The sequence below is a fragment of the Tamandua tetradactyla genome, chromosome 24 (assembly GCF_023851605.1).
Source record: "Tamandua tetradactyla isolate mTamTet1 chromosome 24, mTamTet1.pri, whole genome shotgun sequence".
Taxonomy (NCBI): Eukaryota; Metazoa; Chordata; class Mammalia; order Pilosa; family Myrmecophagidae; genus Tamandua; species Tamandua tetradactyla.
Genome location: NC_135350.1, coordinates 17643607 through 17660494, shown reverse-complemented (window position 1 = coordinate 17660494; position 16888 = coordinate 17643607). Strand labels below are relative to the sequence as shown.

General features: G+C 37.7%; 1 protein-coding gene across 1 annotated transcript in view; it reads left to right on the top strand.

Moving 5' to 3' along the window:
- Positions 1–4300, top strand: part of GSTCD (glutathione S-transferase C-terminal domain containing) — a 206605-nt gene extending 202305 nt beyond the window's left edge. The window contains exon 12 of the mRNA XM_077142633.1: positions 1586–4300. Coding sequence (XP_076998748.1) covers positions 1586–1767 — 182 coding nt within the window. The 3' untranslated portion in view covers positions 1768–4300. The remainder of the gene's footprint in view (positions 1–1585) is intronic.
- The last annotated feature ends 12588 nt before the right edge of the window (positions 4301–16888 follow it).

Genomic DNA, 16888 nt, shown 5'->3' with positions numbered 1-16888 from the left:
TTAGCATGGTGCATGGGTGTACACATGGTTGATGTGAGTTTTAGGCATCAACCCAGAAGGAAGTGGCGAGAAGGAAAGTTGCTTGAATTGAGGAAGAGCAGGAGCATTTGGCATGATCACTGATGGGGAGTGGGTGAGTCAGGTTCAAGCAAAGTCATAGAATCTGTCAGATATCTGCATCTATATTTTCTACAGGCCATGCTTGTATTCTGTGATGCTTTAAGGAAACTTACCAGGCCCCAAATGGTAGGTTACCAACAACTGAATTTCAGTCATAAAGACACTTTTCAACTTGTGAAGACATGAGATTCTTCTTTGTTATGGAAAAGAAAAAATTAGCTGGTCTGGGATCAAAGCCAAGGGTAAATGTGCTGCAATGTAAAACCAGGGTGGGTACTATAGGAATGTAGAGCATCCTATTCTGACAGACAGTGTTTCATTTTAAATTGAAAAGTAGATAGGGGAGACATTTATAGGTGTCTTAAAGGAATGACAATATTTTAAGGGGTAAAAAAAAAAAATCAGCCATACAGCTGTTGATAAAGAGGATATAAAGTTTTCATATCACTGCTAAACAGTTCATCTTTTTGTCATGGGTCCTTTTAAAGAAAATGTACAAGATTTTCTTTACCTACTGATTTCACCTTCCACTGTCTTTTCTGTGAGGATTCTGTCTTCCACAGAACTTTTTCATTTTAGTTATCTTTCACTTCTGAAGACGTCTTAGTTTAGCAGTTTCCACTGTCATTCAAATAAAGTATTTTAAAATAATGTCTAGGCATTATTATAACTATGGAGAGAAAATGGGATGAATGAAGCTCTGCCTACTCAGTAACTTTTTCCCAAAAGGATGAAAAAGTTTATATATTGAATTTAAAGCAATTGAAAGTGTAAAAGTAAACCATGGCTTTGAATATATTCAGCACAAATCATTTTGTTTCTGAGCTATTTTGAAATAGAAGTTTCTGTTTGCCAAAGGAAATCAAATTAACTGCTTTGCTTGCCAGTCAGGTTTCCTCTTTTGTTTTCCAGTGATTGTAAAGAAAATGGAATAGTACTATTTTATAGGGGTGCAGGAGCTTGGAAAATTAAGAGCACATTACACACATTGCATATCGATCTGAAATAATAAGCACACAAATGAGAATTTTCTCAAATATTCACTGTCCTAAAAAACTTCAGGTAGGAAGTATAAAATGTCTTTCCAATGCCCTTTGCCAGCATGTTATTTTAGATATTCTTAGCGACAGGAAATGTTTTTCTCACAATATTATCAATTGTATATTTTCATAGGGAATGCAGAGAGAAGGTCTTTACATGGATTTTTAATCAAAATAAATAGAATCCATAGTTTTTAATTAAGATTTGGTCATGAATACATTTTAAAAGGTTAACATTCTTTAAATTAACAGCAGACAAATCTGTGAAATGCCATGAACTTGTAATTTCTTTCCATATTGATTAAGGCCTAAATTAAGAGAGAATTAACAGGACTTTAGGGTAGACACTGTGGAATCCCTTAAACAAGCTGAATGTGGGCTGTTACTGCAGGACTGTCTCACAGTACCATCTGACTGTGTTTCAGGGAAGCAGTGCATGTGCCTGGTGGATACGGACCGAGCGAGAGCTGCAGAAGAGCAAGGCTACTCTGTCCAAGTGATATCCATGGAGCCAGAGAGCTGCTCTCCCAAAAATAACATGCTCGTGGGCGTCCCACTTAGAATGAGGCATTCACATCTGATGTGTCGCCACCCGTCTTCACAATGAGAGCTCACTGGCATTCAGGAAGTTCTTGGCCTAACTAGGAAACAGCACTGGCCATCTTGAAGCTCTTGTGCTGCGGAAAGAAAGCAGCAGGAAAATCTTGTAAGAAAGGCTGCCTGCAAAGCATCGCAAAAACGCTCTCACGGTGTGTGATTAAAGGACTTCTGGTTTTCGTAGTGAGAATCCCCTGAAGCCTTAGCTGCCAACAGAGGAACAGTCACTAATGGAGATTGCATCACTGGAATGACAATTTTCTTCACAGCTCACAGTTTTTCTTTTGGTGAAGTTCAAGTTAAAACAATGATCACCTGGTATTTGGAGCCTTGATTTTATAAATATTTAGATATTCACATGGAGACAAACTAGACTGGGGTGGGGGGGGATTGTTTGTTTTTTATATTGTTAGCAATTATACTTTTTCTATAGTTTTTAAAAAAATCATCAGATGATTACAGCATAGTTGCTTCTAAGGTGAGATTAGTTGGACTAATATAGCATCTAATACATTTTAAAAATATTTTCCCATAAATTACCAAATGAGATCATTATTGATTCAAACATTTTATATGAAGAGATTATAAAATAGTTTCTGTAAATTTTCCATTGTGGGTGCATGTAATTTGAGCATAAATTCTAACAAATCTGTAAATACAAGGATTAATCCATTCGTCTATAAATATTGAGGAAACTTTATTTTCAAGACTCTGACCTAGATCCTTCCAGGATAGAAGATGAGTTACAAGAGACACTATCCCTTGCCTAGGAAATTAAATCACATAGAAGAAAAAAAGTAAGAAAGTTAAGTTTTTTGTATCAAAATATAATGTGATAATGTAATGGTTGGTCACAGGATTTGCTTTTCAGCAAATAAAATAAAAATCATTTTTATTTAGATTTTTTTTTTAATAAAACTTGAGTATAAATTGGTGGTAAAGGGAGTGCAGAGTATGGAAACTTATTTGAATAGTTCTCTACCCAAATTCTTTTTCCTCCAAAGTTTCTTAAGACAGATGGCAAGTCCTTTCTCATATGATGCTAATTATTTGACTTTTACATGTCCTAGGTTGTTCTAGTTGTGTTAAGGTTTACTTCATTGCTTTTGATATTTTCAACCCTTGTGCAATACATACCAAGAGAAGAAAGGACTTTAATTGGTCAGAAATAACTTTTTCATCATTGTGGGTTAAAATGTGGAAGTAATTTACAGGGAAGAGGTAAAGAGCTTTCAAACCTTATTTTCTGAGATAAATTTTAAGAGAATTAACCATCAGCCCTGAATAATTTCATTTGCAACCATGAACACAGCTTGTTCTTTTATCCTGAACTTTCTTTTATAATTGAGGCATAATTTACATACAATAAATAACAAATTTTAAATGTCTAGTTTGAGGAGTTTTGACAACTGTACACACCATAAAATCACAACCTAAAATAAGATATAAACATTTCTATCAGCCCAGAAAGTTATTTTATGCTCCTTTCAGTCAATGCCCTACTCCTACCCCAAAGGCAACCGCTCTGATTTCTATCATCCTACCTTAGTTTTGCCTGTTTTTGTCCTACATGTAGATCATTTAGTATGTAGTCTTTTGTGTCTACCTTCTTTTGCACAACATTGTGTTTTTTGAGATACATCCACAATATTATGTGTATCAACAGCTTGTTTCTTATTTCCAAGAAGCATCCCCTTATTTAAATATAACAAAATGTGTTTATACATTCTCCTGTTGGTGTTTATTTGGATCATCACCACTTTGGGGTTATTATGAATAAGGCCTAAGAAAATTCTTAACACTGGTCTTTTTGTGGACATATGTTTTCATTTCACTTGGATAAATGCCTAGTAGTAGGATTGCTGGGTCATAGGTTAAATGAATGCCATTTGCCAAACAGTTTTCTAAAGCAGTTGTACCATTTTACACTCTCACCAGCAATGTATGAAAGTTCCATTTCTCCATACCCTTGCCAACATTTGATATTGTCAGTCTTTTTTTATTTTAGCCTTTCTAGTAGATGTGAAATGGTATCCATCTCATTGTGGTTTTAATTTTCATTTCCCTGATGACTACTGATGTTAAGCATCATTTTTGAACTCTGTGTTCAAGTCTTTTGTTCATTTTTAAAATTAGGTTGTTTGTTGTTGATTTATAAGAGTTCTTTATATTATCGGATATAATTCCTTTGTCAGGTGTATGCATTGAGAATACCTTTCCCAATTTGCAGTTTACCTACTCATTTCCTTAAGGAATGTTTTAGTTTTGATGAAGTCCAGTTTTTTATTTTATGCTTAATACTTTCTGTGTTTCTCTAATAAATCTTTACCTGCCCTGAGGTTATGAAGATCTCCCCTATATTTTGTTATAGAAACTTTGTTTCTAGCTTTTATGTTTAAGTCTATGATCCATCTCAAATCAGTAATCACATCCATAGGTAGGTAGGTAAGTTCTGAGGAATATACAGTTGTTCCACACCATTTTTTTTTAAACTTATACTCCCCATTGAATTGACTTGGTACCTTGGTTAAAAATCATTAGTGTGTTTTTGTGGGTCTGTTTCTATACTCTTTCAATTAGTCTGTTCTATTAATCCATTTGTCTTGATTACTATACCTTTATAGAAAGTCTTGAAATCAGGTAGCTTAAACCTTCCCGTTTCATTTTTCTTTTTCTAGATTGTTTTGACAATTCTAAATCCATATACTTCCATATACATTTTAGAATTGGCTTATTAATCTCTTTTAAAAATTAGACTGTTGGCAATTTTTGGATTGCCTGGAATCTTTAGATCAACTTGGGGGAAAAGAATATCCTAACAGTGTTGAGTTTTAAAATTTATGCATTGTATATCTTTCCACTTGTTTAGTGCTTCTTTAATTACTTTCAGCAATATTTTGTAATTTGCAGTGTAGAGGTTTTATTATTATTTAATAGTTTTTTCAGTACCCAGATTATCTTTCCCTTTCCCCACCTGCTGGCTTAATTACATTTCATTCATCTGCTCTTAGTCGACACTTGATCTCCTGAGGGAAGCCTTTCTAACTTCCTTGGTGTTAGGTATCTGCTAAAGATGCCCACCACTCACAAGGGTCTGTCAGTCCTCTCTGGATGACTCAAGGCACCTTACTTCCTCTACGCCCTGCCAGAAAAAGCCTACAGATGAGTATGAAGAATAAAAAAGGAAGTCACCCCACCATTCTCCAACCCTTGCTCTAAGGCATGGCATTGTCCTGCCGTGAGGGGGCTGTGACTAGTCATAGATGTGGGTGCTAGTACTCGCTCTTGGGTTATGATTTTTCTGTGTCAATCCCTGCCGGGCTCCTTCCTAGCCAAGGCAAATAAAAGGAGTTCAATGCAGGCAGGAAGACTGTGGCAGTGGCAATCGTCTCAGCAAGTGACCTGGTCTCACTCCAACCATTGCCCAGGGCTCCTTCAAGGTTATAGCATTAGAAACCAGAGCCCATCTTTCATTGGCATTAGAGCCTGGCTCAGAGACCCCGAGTGTAATTACTAATGGCTAAGCTACTTTATCTTACTTATAGAGACAAATTTAGTCATTTTAGAAATCAAAACACTCAAGACAAAACCACGTGATGAACAGTAATTAAACGTTTAGTCTTATTCTAAAGATTTTGGCTACAGGTGTTGCTGACTTCATGGTTCAAGAAAAATTGTTGTTAATGGAATTCCCACATTCCAAAATCTACTTTTCTGTTGACTTTCATAATGAAATTGGAGATCATATTCTTGCTGAAGTGATGTAATAATATCATGATAAAGAAAGCAACACGAGTTTTTTAAATAACAAAGGAGTTGGGAATTTTTAGATAGAATTTTATAATTGCACAAGAAATGCATGGTTGTTAAAGAAAAATTAGAAGATGTGCCCAAGCAAAAAGAAGAAAATTTTTAAATCACTTCATTAATGACACGTTGTGGTATACCTTCCTAGACTCTATTCTGTCCACATACAAACACACACAGATTTCTTTTAAAACACACCCATCTAGTGCTTAATATTGTCTAGGCACTATTCTGAGCCCTTTACAAATTATAGCACATTTACTCTTTTAAATCACAGAATCTTCACAATGACTCTAAGAGCTAGATACCATTAATAATCTCATTTTAAAGAAACTAAGGACAAGGTTGCACGGTAAGGGCAGACCTGGATTTGAACTCAGCCAGTAACTGGCAGAGCTTATATTCAAATTCAAGCTTCTTAGCAATCCTTTCAAGATTGACTAAGATGTGCAGTGATAACAAAATTTCACTGCCTTTACACAAAAAGATGTATCTTTCACTCGATGTATTAGAGTTCTCTAGAGAAACAGAATCAACAGGGAACACTCATAAATTTAAAATTTATAAAAGTGTCTCATGTGACTGCATGAACGCAGAGTGCAAAATCCACAGGGCAGGCTGTGAAGCCTACGATTCCGATGGAGGGTCTGGACGAACTCCACAGGAGAGGCTCACCAGCCGAAGCAGGAAGAGAGCCTCTCTCTTCTGAATCCTCCTTAAAAGGCTTCCAATGTTTAGACTGAGTATCATTCATTGCAGAAAACACTTCCTTTGGCTCATTACAAATGGAATCAGCTGTGGGTGCAGTTGATGTGATCATGATCTAATTCTATGAAATGTCCTCATTGCAACAGACAGGCCAGCACTTGCCCAACTAGACAAACAGGTACCACCACTTGGCCAAGTTGACACATGAAGCTGACCATGACACTCATGCTATATCTACCCTTCACTAGGCTATGATTCTACTCCACATTATCTTTACACCAGAAACAAGACTGACAGAGCTGCCTCTATTTGGAATAAGCTGAAAATGTGATCACTTAAGCAACTTACGTGGCCCCTCTGAAGTTTAATAGGGAGAAGATATGTAAATCTGTAGGGGAATGAAGATAATCGTGAATAATATTGTGTTGTACAACCAGCAATGTAGTTTAGGGAGGAGAAGGGAAAGATGGGGGGAAGAAAGAAGATGGACAATGGAAAGAAAAGGCCATCACATCTCCTGTGTTACAGGCAAAGGTCCCAAGTGCTGTCGATTTGGTGTAGGGGATTATATTGACTCCACCAATGAGACAGAGAGAGCCTAGGCCACAAATATTTCCCATCACTGCTCTGTGGAATTTTCACATTTATCTTCATAAAAGAATTTTGCAGGATAAACACTCAAAGGAGCTGGCTTTATTATAGAAGTTTCAGATAAATTTATTAAATGGAGTTTCAGATTCTTAATTCTGTCTCCTACAATAAAGTGCTTGATCTAAGATGCCAAATATTCCTTGTAGAAGGTACCAGCTTATACCACTACTAAGAATATATAAGTATTTATTTCCCTGCACCCTCAACCAACATTATCAGATTAGGTATTTTTTATTATTATTTTTGCCAATTTTTTTGGGCAAAAATGCCATCATTTTTGTTTTCAGTTTTGAATTTATTCATATGGTTGCATATTCTTCATATATTTATTAGCCATTTGTATTCTACAAATTGCCTATTCATTCACCGATTTATTCTTTTGTTAATGTATTTTTATTGAAATATCTTCACATACCATAAAATCCATTCAAAGTATGGTTTGCAATACAATATCATCACGTAGTTGTGTATTCATCACCACGATCATTTTAAGAATATTTGAATTATGCCAGAAAACAAAATTAAAAGAAAAGAGAAAACCCAAACATTTCATACCCCTTACCCCTCCCTCTTACCGACCACTAGTATTTCATGCCACCCAATTTTAAGACTTGCAATAGAGGCAGGTTAACTAAGACCGTGTTAACATATATCAGTGGAACAAAACAAAACATCCAGAAGTAGATCCATAAAAACATGGGCAACTAGGTATGTATATATATTTTTTGTGATTTTTTTGAGATCTTTGATCTTCATTATCAAAGATCAGGGCTACTGGATTACATTTCAGCAATTTCAGATATTTCCTTTTGTCTAGACTCTAAAAAGAAATATCTACATAAGAAGCCAACAGTCACAGTCATTTGTTAAATCTTAGTTTCTCAGAATACCTCCTTCCTCTCATTTGATCTTTCAATCATCAGGGATATCTGGGCAATGACCATTTTAACTTCATGCTGGAAAAAGGTGTTGACCTTCTGGGGTAGAGGAATAAACCTCGTTCTTGTTCTAGGAGAATTGGTACCTCTGGGTTTCAGGACTTATCTGGCCTAGGCTCAATCAGTAAGTCTTAAGTTTCTGAGAAGATAAACTTACCAAGAAAAATTTCATAGAGACTTAGGTAGAGTCCAGGGAACTCCCTAGGGTTTTCAGGAATACTGTTGGTTGGGGCATGGCGTACCATGACAGTTTGCAATATCTGGCTAAAGCTTGCATAAGAGTAACTTCCAGAATGACTTCTCTACTCTTTGAAATCTCTTAGCCACTGAAATTTTATTTTGTTCCATTTCTTGTCCCTTTTTTGGTCAAGAAGACTTTCTCAATCCCATGATGCCAGGACCAGACTCATCACTGGGGGTTATGTCCCACATTGCCAGGGAGTCTTAAACCCCTGGGAGTTATATCCCATGTAAGGGGAGGGTAGTGAGTTTATTTGCAGAGTTGATTTAAAGGGAGAGGCCACATCTGAGTAACAACAGAGGTTCTCTGGGGGTGATTCTGAGGTATAATTGTATGCAGGCCTAGCTTTGCCACTGCAGAAATAAGTTTTAGAAGGGCAAGCCCAAAGATCGAGGGCTTGGCTTATTAAATTGGGAGTCCTTAATGCTGAGAAAATGTCAGAATTTCCCCAAGGACATATAATAGGTACATATTTTTCCCCAATCCCTCAGGGGACTTTGAAAATAGTTTTTTTGTTTTCTGCCCCCATGTAGTTAGGTTGTTTAAATAAACTAACCAGATAGCTTATATTAGGTAATATGCTACAGAAAATTTAAATTTTGGACCAATTATTTCTTCCTTTGGTCCCACACAGAGGTTGAAGTTTTAAAATACAGACAATATCATACTTTACCTTGTATTTGGATCTACCTTAGTTCTGACCAGCTCCATTACATACATATCTCTAATTGTGTTCTGATTTCTTTTTCAGCTTCTTTAACAGTGGCTGTATGGAGTAAGCTGACTTTCAGAGCTGCAGAACCCTAATTCTGAGTCTCAGGTGTCACACAGTTACCCAATGTTCCAGAGAACTACCAGGGTATACACAAAGAGCACAGTATCTCAGAATTTATGTTACAGTTGAAACATGGGAATAGACGTGACTGCTGTAAGAGCTTCCAATCTAGGAACCTTTACAATAAAACATTTCAATCTTCTGCCTACTTTCTATCTTCTGATAGCCTATACTCTTGAACTAAATTCTCAGAGATTGCTCATTATAGTTAACTTTATTTAGTGAGACCATACATTATTTATCCTTTCGTTTCTAGACTATTTCACTCAACATAATGACCTCAAGGTTCATTAACCTAGTTGCATGCCACATGACTTCATTCCTTCCTGCAGCTGCTCATTGTTCTGTCATCAGTATACACCAGATTGTGCCCTTCCATTCTTCAGTCAATATACCCTTAGTCCACCTCCATCCATTGCAATTCATTATTAATGCCGCCCTAAACACCGGTGTGTAAATGCCTATTCATGTGCCTGCTTTCAGTTCTTCCAAGTCTTTGTCTACTAATAGGGTTGCAGGATCATATGTCAAACCCAATATTTAGTCTCACATGGAACCACCACACTGCCCTCACAAAGGTCTGCACCATTCTACTTCCCTACACTATAATCATATAGTTATCCCTAAATTATAATCTCATAGATAGGCATTCACCACTACAATCTATAGGAGAATGTTGCCATTGCTTCCACAAAGAGAAATGAAAAAATGAAGAAAGAAGAGGAACAATAACAACCACAAGAATCCCATACCTCTCCATTATATCCCCCTTGGTATTGATATTCAGCCTTGGTATATTGTCTTTGTTACAATTAATGAAAAAAATCACTGCAATATTATAATTAACCATAGACCCTAGTTTGATTGATTGTGTTTTTCCATAGACTATCCCCTTTTTAACACCTTACAATGGTGACCTTCATTTGTTCTCCATTAAATAAAACCTTTCTTATATTTGTACATTTAATCACCCTCATTGCCCACCCTAGGTTTTGCTATGTTATACAGACCCAGTTTTCATCCTCTATCTTTCCTTCTGGTGTCATCTTCCTAGTCTTCCTTTATCAACTGTAGTTACCTTCAGCTTTGTTCAATATACTTACAATATTGAGCACCCAACACATAGTATTGTGCCATCTGTTTCTGGATCTTAACAATCAACCCTTTTGAACATTTTGTACTCTTTCAGCATCAAGTGCCCAAACTACCCTCTTTCTATCTCTTAATAAAGTTCTCAACTTTACCTCTCAGAATTTGTTCATTATAGTTTGTTCATATTAGTGAGACCATAAAGCATTTGTCCTTTTGTTTCTGGCTTATTTCACTTCACATAACATCTTCAAGGTTCATACATGTTGTAGCATGCCTCATGACTTTGTTCTATCTTACTGCTGCATAATATTCCATTGTATGTATATACCACTGTTTGTTTATCCACTTCTCTGCTGATGGGCATTTGGGCTGTTGCTATCTCTTGGCAATTGTGAATAAAGTCACTATAAAATTTGATGTGCAAATGTCTGTTCTTGTCCCTGCTTTCTTTTCCTCCAAATGTACCCATATGGCTGCATACTCGTCTTATATTTATTGACCATTTGTATTCCATAAATTGTCTTCCTTAGTGGCTATACCATTATACATTCTCACCAGCAGTGCGTAAGTGTTCCAATTTCTCCACATCCTCTCCAACATTTATAGTTTCTTGTTTGTTTAATAGCAGCCATTCTTATAGGTGTGAGGTGGTATCTCATTGTAGTCTTGATCTGCATTTCCCTTATAGCCAATGAAAATGAGCATCTCTTCATATGCTTTTGAGGCATCTGTATTTGCTCTTCAGAAAAATGCCTATTCATATCTTTAGCCCATTTTATAAGCGGGTTGTTTGTTCTTTTGCTGTTGAGTTGTATGATTTCCTTATGTATACAGGATACCAAATCTTTGTACGATATGTGATTTCCAAATATTTTCTCCCATTGAGTTGACCGCCTCTTCACCTTTTTGACAAAGTCTTTAGATGTGCAGAAACATTTGATTTTGAGGAGTTTCCATTTATCTATTTTTCCTTCTGTTACTTATGCATTGGGTGTAAAGTTTAGGAAGCTACCTCCTATTGCTAGGTCTTGAAGATGTTTTACTGCATTTTTTTCTAGGAGCTTTATTGTGCTAGTTTGTATATTTAGGTGTTTGATACACTTTGAGTTAATTTTTGTATAGCGTGTAAGGTAAGGGTCCTTTTTCATTCTTTTGGCTATTGATACCCAGATCTCCCATGAACCATTTATTGAAAAGACTATTTTGTCCCAGTTCAGTGGATTGGGGGCCTTGTCAAAAATCAGTTGACCATGTGGGCCATGGTGGCTCAGCAGGCAGAGTTCTTGTCTGCCATGCTGGAGACCCAGGTTTGTTTCCTGGTGCCTATCCATGCAAAAAATAATAATAAATCAGTTGACCATAGATTTGGCAGTCTATTTCTGCACTCTCAATTTGATTCCATTGGTCAATACTTCTATCTTTGTTTCAGTACTGTGATGTTTTAACCACCGTGGCTTTATAAAAAGTTTTAAACTCAAGAAGTATTAATCCTCCCACTTAATTCCTCTCTTTTAGAATGCTTCTAGCTAATCAGGGTCTCTTTCCCTCGCAGATGAATTTGGTAATTAGTTTTTCCAAATCTTCAAAGTATGTCATTGGAATTTTGATTGGTACTGCATTGAAGCTGTGGATCAATTTGGGCAGAATTGACACCTTACTATAGTTAGCCTTCTTATCTGTGAGCAGGGAATGTCTTTCCATCTATTTAGATCTTCTTTGATTTCTTTTAGCAATATTATGATGCAGTTTTCTGTGTACAAGTCCTTTGTGTCCCTAGTTAAATTCATTCCTAAGTACTTGATTCTTTTAGTTGCTATTTTGAATAGAATTTTTTCTTTAACTGACCACTCAGGTCATTGCTTGTGTATAGAAATGTTACTGAGTTTTGCACATTTATTTTATATCCCACCACCTTGCTGAATTTGTTTATTAGCTCAAGTAACTTTGTTGTAGATTTCTCAGGATTTTTCAAGTATAGCATGATGTCATCTGCAAATAATGAAAGGTTTACTTTTTCTATCCAATTTTGATGCCTTTTATTTCTTTGTCTGGCCTGATTGCTCCAACTAGAACTTCTAGTACAATGCTGAATAATAGTGGTAACAGTGGGCATCCTTGTCTTGTTTCTGATCTTACAGGGAACAATTTCAGTCCCTCTCCATTAAGTATGATGCTGGCTATTGGATTTTCATATATGCCCTTTATTATATTGAGAAAGTCACCTTTGATTCCTACCTTTTGAAGTGTTTTTATCACAAAAGGATGTTGAATTTTGTTGAATGTTGAATTTTTTCAGCATCAATTGAGATGATGGTGTGATTTTTTTCCCTTTTGATTTGTTAATGTGCTGTATTACATTATTAGATTTTCTTATGTAGAACCATCCTTGCATTCCTGCTATAAACCCCACTTGGCAATGATATATAATTCTTATATTGTGTTGTTAGATTTGATTTGCTAGTATTTTGTTGAGAATTTTTGCATTAGGGAGATTGGTCTGTGGTTTCCCTTTTGTGTGGCATCTTTACTCAGTTTTGGTATTAAAATGATATTAAGGTAAACGTATTGGGGGGGGCCAAAATGGTGGCTTAGCAATGTATGTGTTTTAGTTCGTCCTCCAAAACAACTACTAAATAACCAGAAACAGTACAGAACAGCTCCCGGAGCCACGATAGTGACCGAACACACAGCGTACCCCAGTCTGGACCAGCTGGACTGGCTGCAAGTCTCCGGAACCATGAGTTCCCCAAGCCGCGGTGGCCGGCGCCCGGTGCCCCTCTCCCACAGGCGGCTTCCCAGAGGGAAACAAAAGACACTCTAACAGTAGAAAGGACTGAGTCCAACCAAACACCAATTGTGGCATTAATAAACAAATTCTGACTACTAAAAATAGGCTCCCAGCTCAGGCGACACTGGTGAAGACAGAGGTCGCTTATTGGGCTAACCAAAAAAGAGGAAAGGGGACAAAACAGAAGTTTTGGTAGCTGTTTCTATGGAGGCTTGGCTGCCTCTGGATTCAGTGGTGGGACTACTCGGGCTGCAACTGCCCCAGACATAGGCAGAAACAGACTGCTTTCAGGGCTATCTCCTGCCTGTTCCCCAGGGGAGGGGTGAAGCCCAACTTAGGTGGAATCCCTCTCTCAAGGAATTCAGAGCCCAGGGCTTGGCAATTTGAAGCCATTAAAACCAGCCTACAACCTCTCCTCTGTCTACACCATGCCCCCAGCAGGGAGAGCCTTCCAAAGTTAAAGGAGCCACAACATCTTTTGCTGGTGGGACCTGCAGACAGACAAGCACCACATACTGGGCAGGATAAGAAAGACAGAGCCCAGAGACTGCACAGGAAAGTCTTTCAATCTGCTGGGTCTCACCCTCAAGGAAAACTGATGCAGGTGACTCCTTCCCCCAATAGGAGGCCAGTTTAGTCCAGGAAAACCTGGCTGGAGTCTGTAATACCTATGTAGACCCTCCTAAGGGTGGGGAGGTAAAAGGCACTTTACAAGCAGGACAAGAAAAAAGAAAGCAAGAACTGAAAAATTACCCTCTGTTAAACAAAACATAAGCTAGAGACCCAGAAAAAGCTGAACTGAAGGTCAAAGAACAGATAGACAACAAACTCATCTAGCAAGAAACCCTAGGTAAGATAAGTGAAAGCAATCTCCAGAATAAACTAATTAAGGTAATTAAATGTCTAGACACCAGCAAAAATAACAAATCACACCAGGAAAATTGAAGATATGGCCCAGTAAAAGGAACAAACCAATAGTTCAAATGAGATACAGGAGCTGAAACAGTTAATTCAGAATATATGAACAGAAATGGAAAACCTCATCAAAAACCAAATCAATGAATTGAGAGAGGACATGAAGAAGGCAAGGAATGAACAAAAAGAAGAAATGGAAAGTCTGAAAAAACAAATCACAGAACTTATGGGAATGAAAGACACAATAGAAGAGATGAAAAAACAATGGAAATCTACAATGGTAGACTTCAAGAGACAGAGGTTAGGATTAGTGAACTGGAGGATGGAACATCTGAAATCCAAAAAGAAACAGAAACTATAGGGAAAAGAATAGAAAAATATGAGCAGGGACTCAGGGAATTGAATGATAATATGAAGCACACAAATATATGTGTTGTGTGTGTCCCAGAAGGAGAAGAGAAGGGAAAAGCAGGAGAAAAACTAATGGAAGAAATTATCACTGAAAATTTCCCAACTCTTATGAAAGACCTAAAATTACAGATCTAAGAAGTGCAGTGCACCCCAAAGAGAATAGATCCAAATAGATGTTCTCCAGGACACTTACTAGTCAGAATGTCAGAAGTCAAAGAAAAAGAGAGGATCTTGAAAGCAGCAAGAGAAAAGCAATCCATCACATACAAGGGAAACCCAATAAGACTATGTGTAGATTTCTTAGCAGAAACCATGGAGGTGAGAAGACAGTGGGATGATATATTTAAATTACTAAAACAGAAAAACTGCCAACCAAGACTTCTATATCCAGCAAAAGTGTCCTTCAAAAATGAGGGAGAAATTAAAACCTTTTCAGACAAAAAGTCACTGAGAGAATTTGTGACCAAGAGACCAGCTCTGCAAGAAATACTAAAGGGAGCACTAGAGTCAGATACAAAAAGACAGAAGAGAGAGGTGTGGAGAAGAGTGTAGAAAGGAAGACTATAAATAAAGGTAAAAAGAAGGAAAATTAGATATGACATATAAAATACAAAAGGCAAAATGGTAGAGGAAAGTACTACCCAAACAGTAATAACACAAAATGTTAATGGACTGAACTCCTCAATCAAAAGACATAGAGTGGACTTCCGGAGAAGATGGCGGCTTAGTAAGACGCGCGGGTCTTAGTTCCTCCTCCAGAAAAGCAACTAAAGAAACAGAAACAATACGAAACAGCTCCTGGAGTCACGACAGAGACCAAAAAGACAGCATACCCCATTCTGGAACAGCTGAACGGGCAGGGAGAATCTGCTGCGGTGAGATACCCGAGGGGCGTGCGTTTTCCCGGCCGGGGCGGCTGGCGACTGGGGTCCCCTCCACGCACGTGGCTCCCCGGTCTGACTGGGAACGTTGGATAGCGGGGCCCTCCCGTCACGCTTGGCGTTTCGGGCCAGCTGGGCAATTAGAACCGGCACTCTCCCAAGCCGCAGCAGCCAGCGACCCCCGCCTCCACGCGCGGTTTCCCGGGCCCACTGCTGTGCAGACAGACGAGCGCCACGAGCGCCACCTACTGGGCAGGAAAAGAAAAACAGAGCCCAGAGATTTCACAGAAAAAGCTTTCAACCAGCTGGGTCCCACACCCAGGGAAATCTGATCAAATGCCCAGACACCAGCAGAAAATAATGGATGACGCTCGGAAAATTGAAGATATGGCCCAGTCAAAGGAACAAACCAATAGTTCAAATGAGATACAGGAGCTGAAACAACTAATGCTGAATATACGAACAGAAATGGAAAAACTCTTCAAAAACCAAATCAATAAATTGAGGGAGGACATGAAGAAGACATGGGCTGAACAAAAAGAAGAAATAGAAAATCTGAAAAAACAAATCACAGAACTTATGGGAGTGAAGGACAAAGAAGAAAAAATGGAAAAAACAATGGATACCTACAATGGTAGATCTAAAGAGACAGAAGCTACAATTAGTGAACTGGAGGATGGAACATCTGAATTCCAAAAAGAAACAGAAACTATAGGGAAAAGAATGGAAAAACTTGAGCAGGGAATCAGGGAACTGAATGACAATATGAAGCGCACAAATATACGTGTTGTGGGTGTCCCAGAAGGAGAAGAGAAGGGAAAAGGAGGAGAAAAACTAATGGAAGAAATTATCACTGAAAATTTCCCAACTCTTATGAAAGACCTAAAATTACAGATCCAAGAAGTGCAGCGCACCCCAAAGAGAATAGACCCAAATAGGCGTTCTCCAAGACACTTACTAGTTAGAATGTCAGAGGTCAAAGAGAAAGAGAGGATCTTGAAAGCAGCAAGAGAAAAACAATCTGTCACATACAAGGGAAACCCAATAAAACTATGTGTAGATTTCTCAGCAGAAACCATGGAAGCTAGAAGACAGTGGGATGATATATTTAAAATACTAAAAGAGAAAAACTGCCAACCAAGACTCCTATATCCAGCAAAATTGTCCTTCAAAAATGAAGGAGAAATTAAAACATTTATAGACAAAAAGTCACTGAGAGAATTTGTGACCAAGAGACCAGCTCTGCAAGAAATACTAAAGGGAGCACTAGAGTCAGATACGAAAAGACAGAAGAGAGAGGTATGGAGTAAAGTGTAGAAAGAAGGAAAATCAGATATGATATACATAATACAAAAGCCAAAATGGTAGAGGAAAATATTATCCAAACAGTAATAATACTAAAAGTTAATGGACTGAATTTCCCAATCAAAAGACATAGAATGGCAGAATGGATTACGACCCAGCAATACCACTGCTAGGTATCTACTCAAAGGACTTAAGGGCAAAGACACAGACGGACATTTGCACACCAGTGTTTATAGCAGCATTATCTACAATTGCAAAGAGATGGAAACAGCCAAAATGTTCATCAACAGACGAATGGCTAAACAAACTGTGGTACATACATACGATGGAATATTATGCAGCTTTAAGACAGACTAAACTTATGAAGCATGTAATAACATGGATGGACCTAGAGAACATTATGCTGAGTGAGTCTAGCCCAAAACTAAAGGACAAATACTGTAAGGTCCCACTGATGTGAACCGACATTCGAGAATCAGCTTGGAATATATCATTGGTAACAGAGACCAGCAGGAGTTAGAAACAGGGTAAGATAATGGGTAATTGGAGCTGAAGGGAT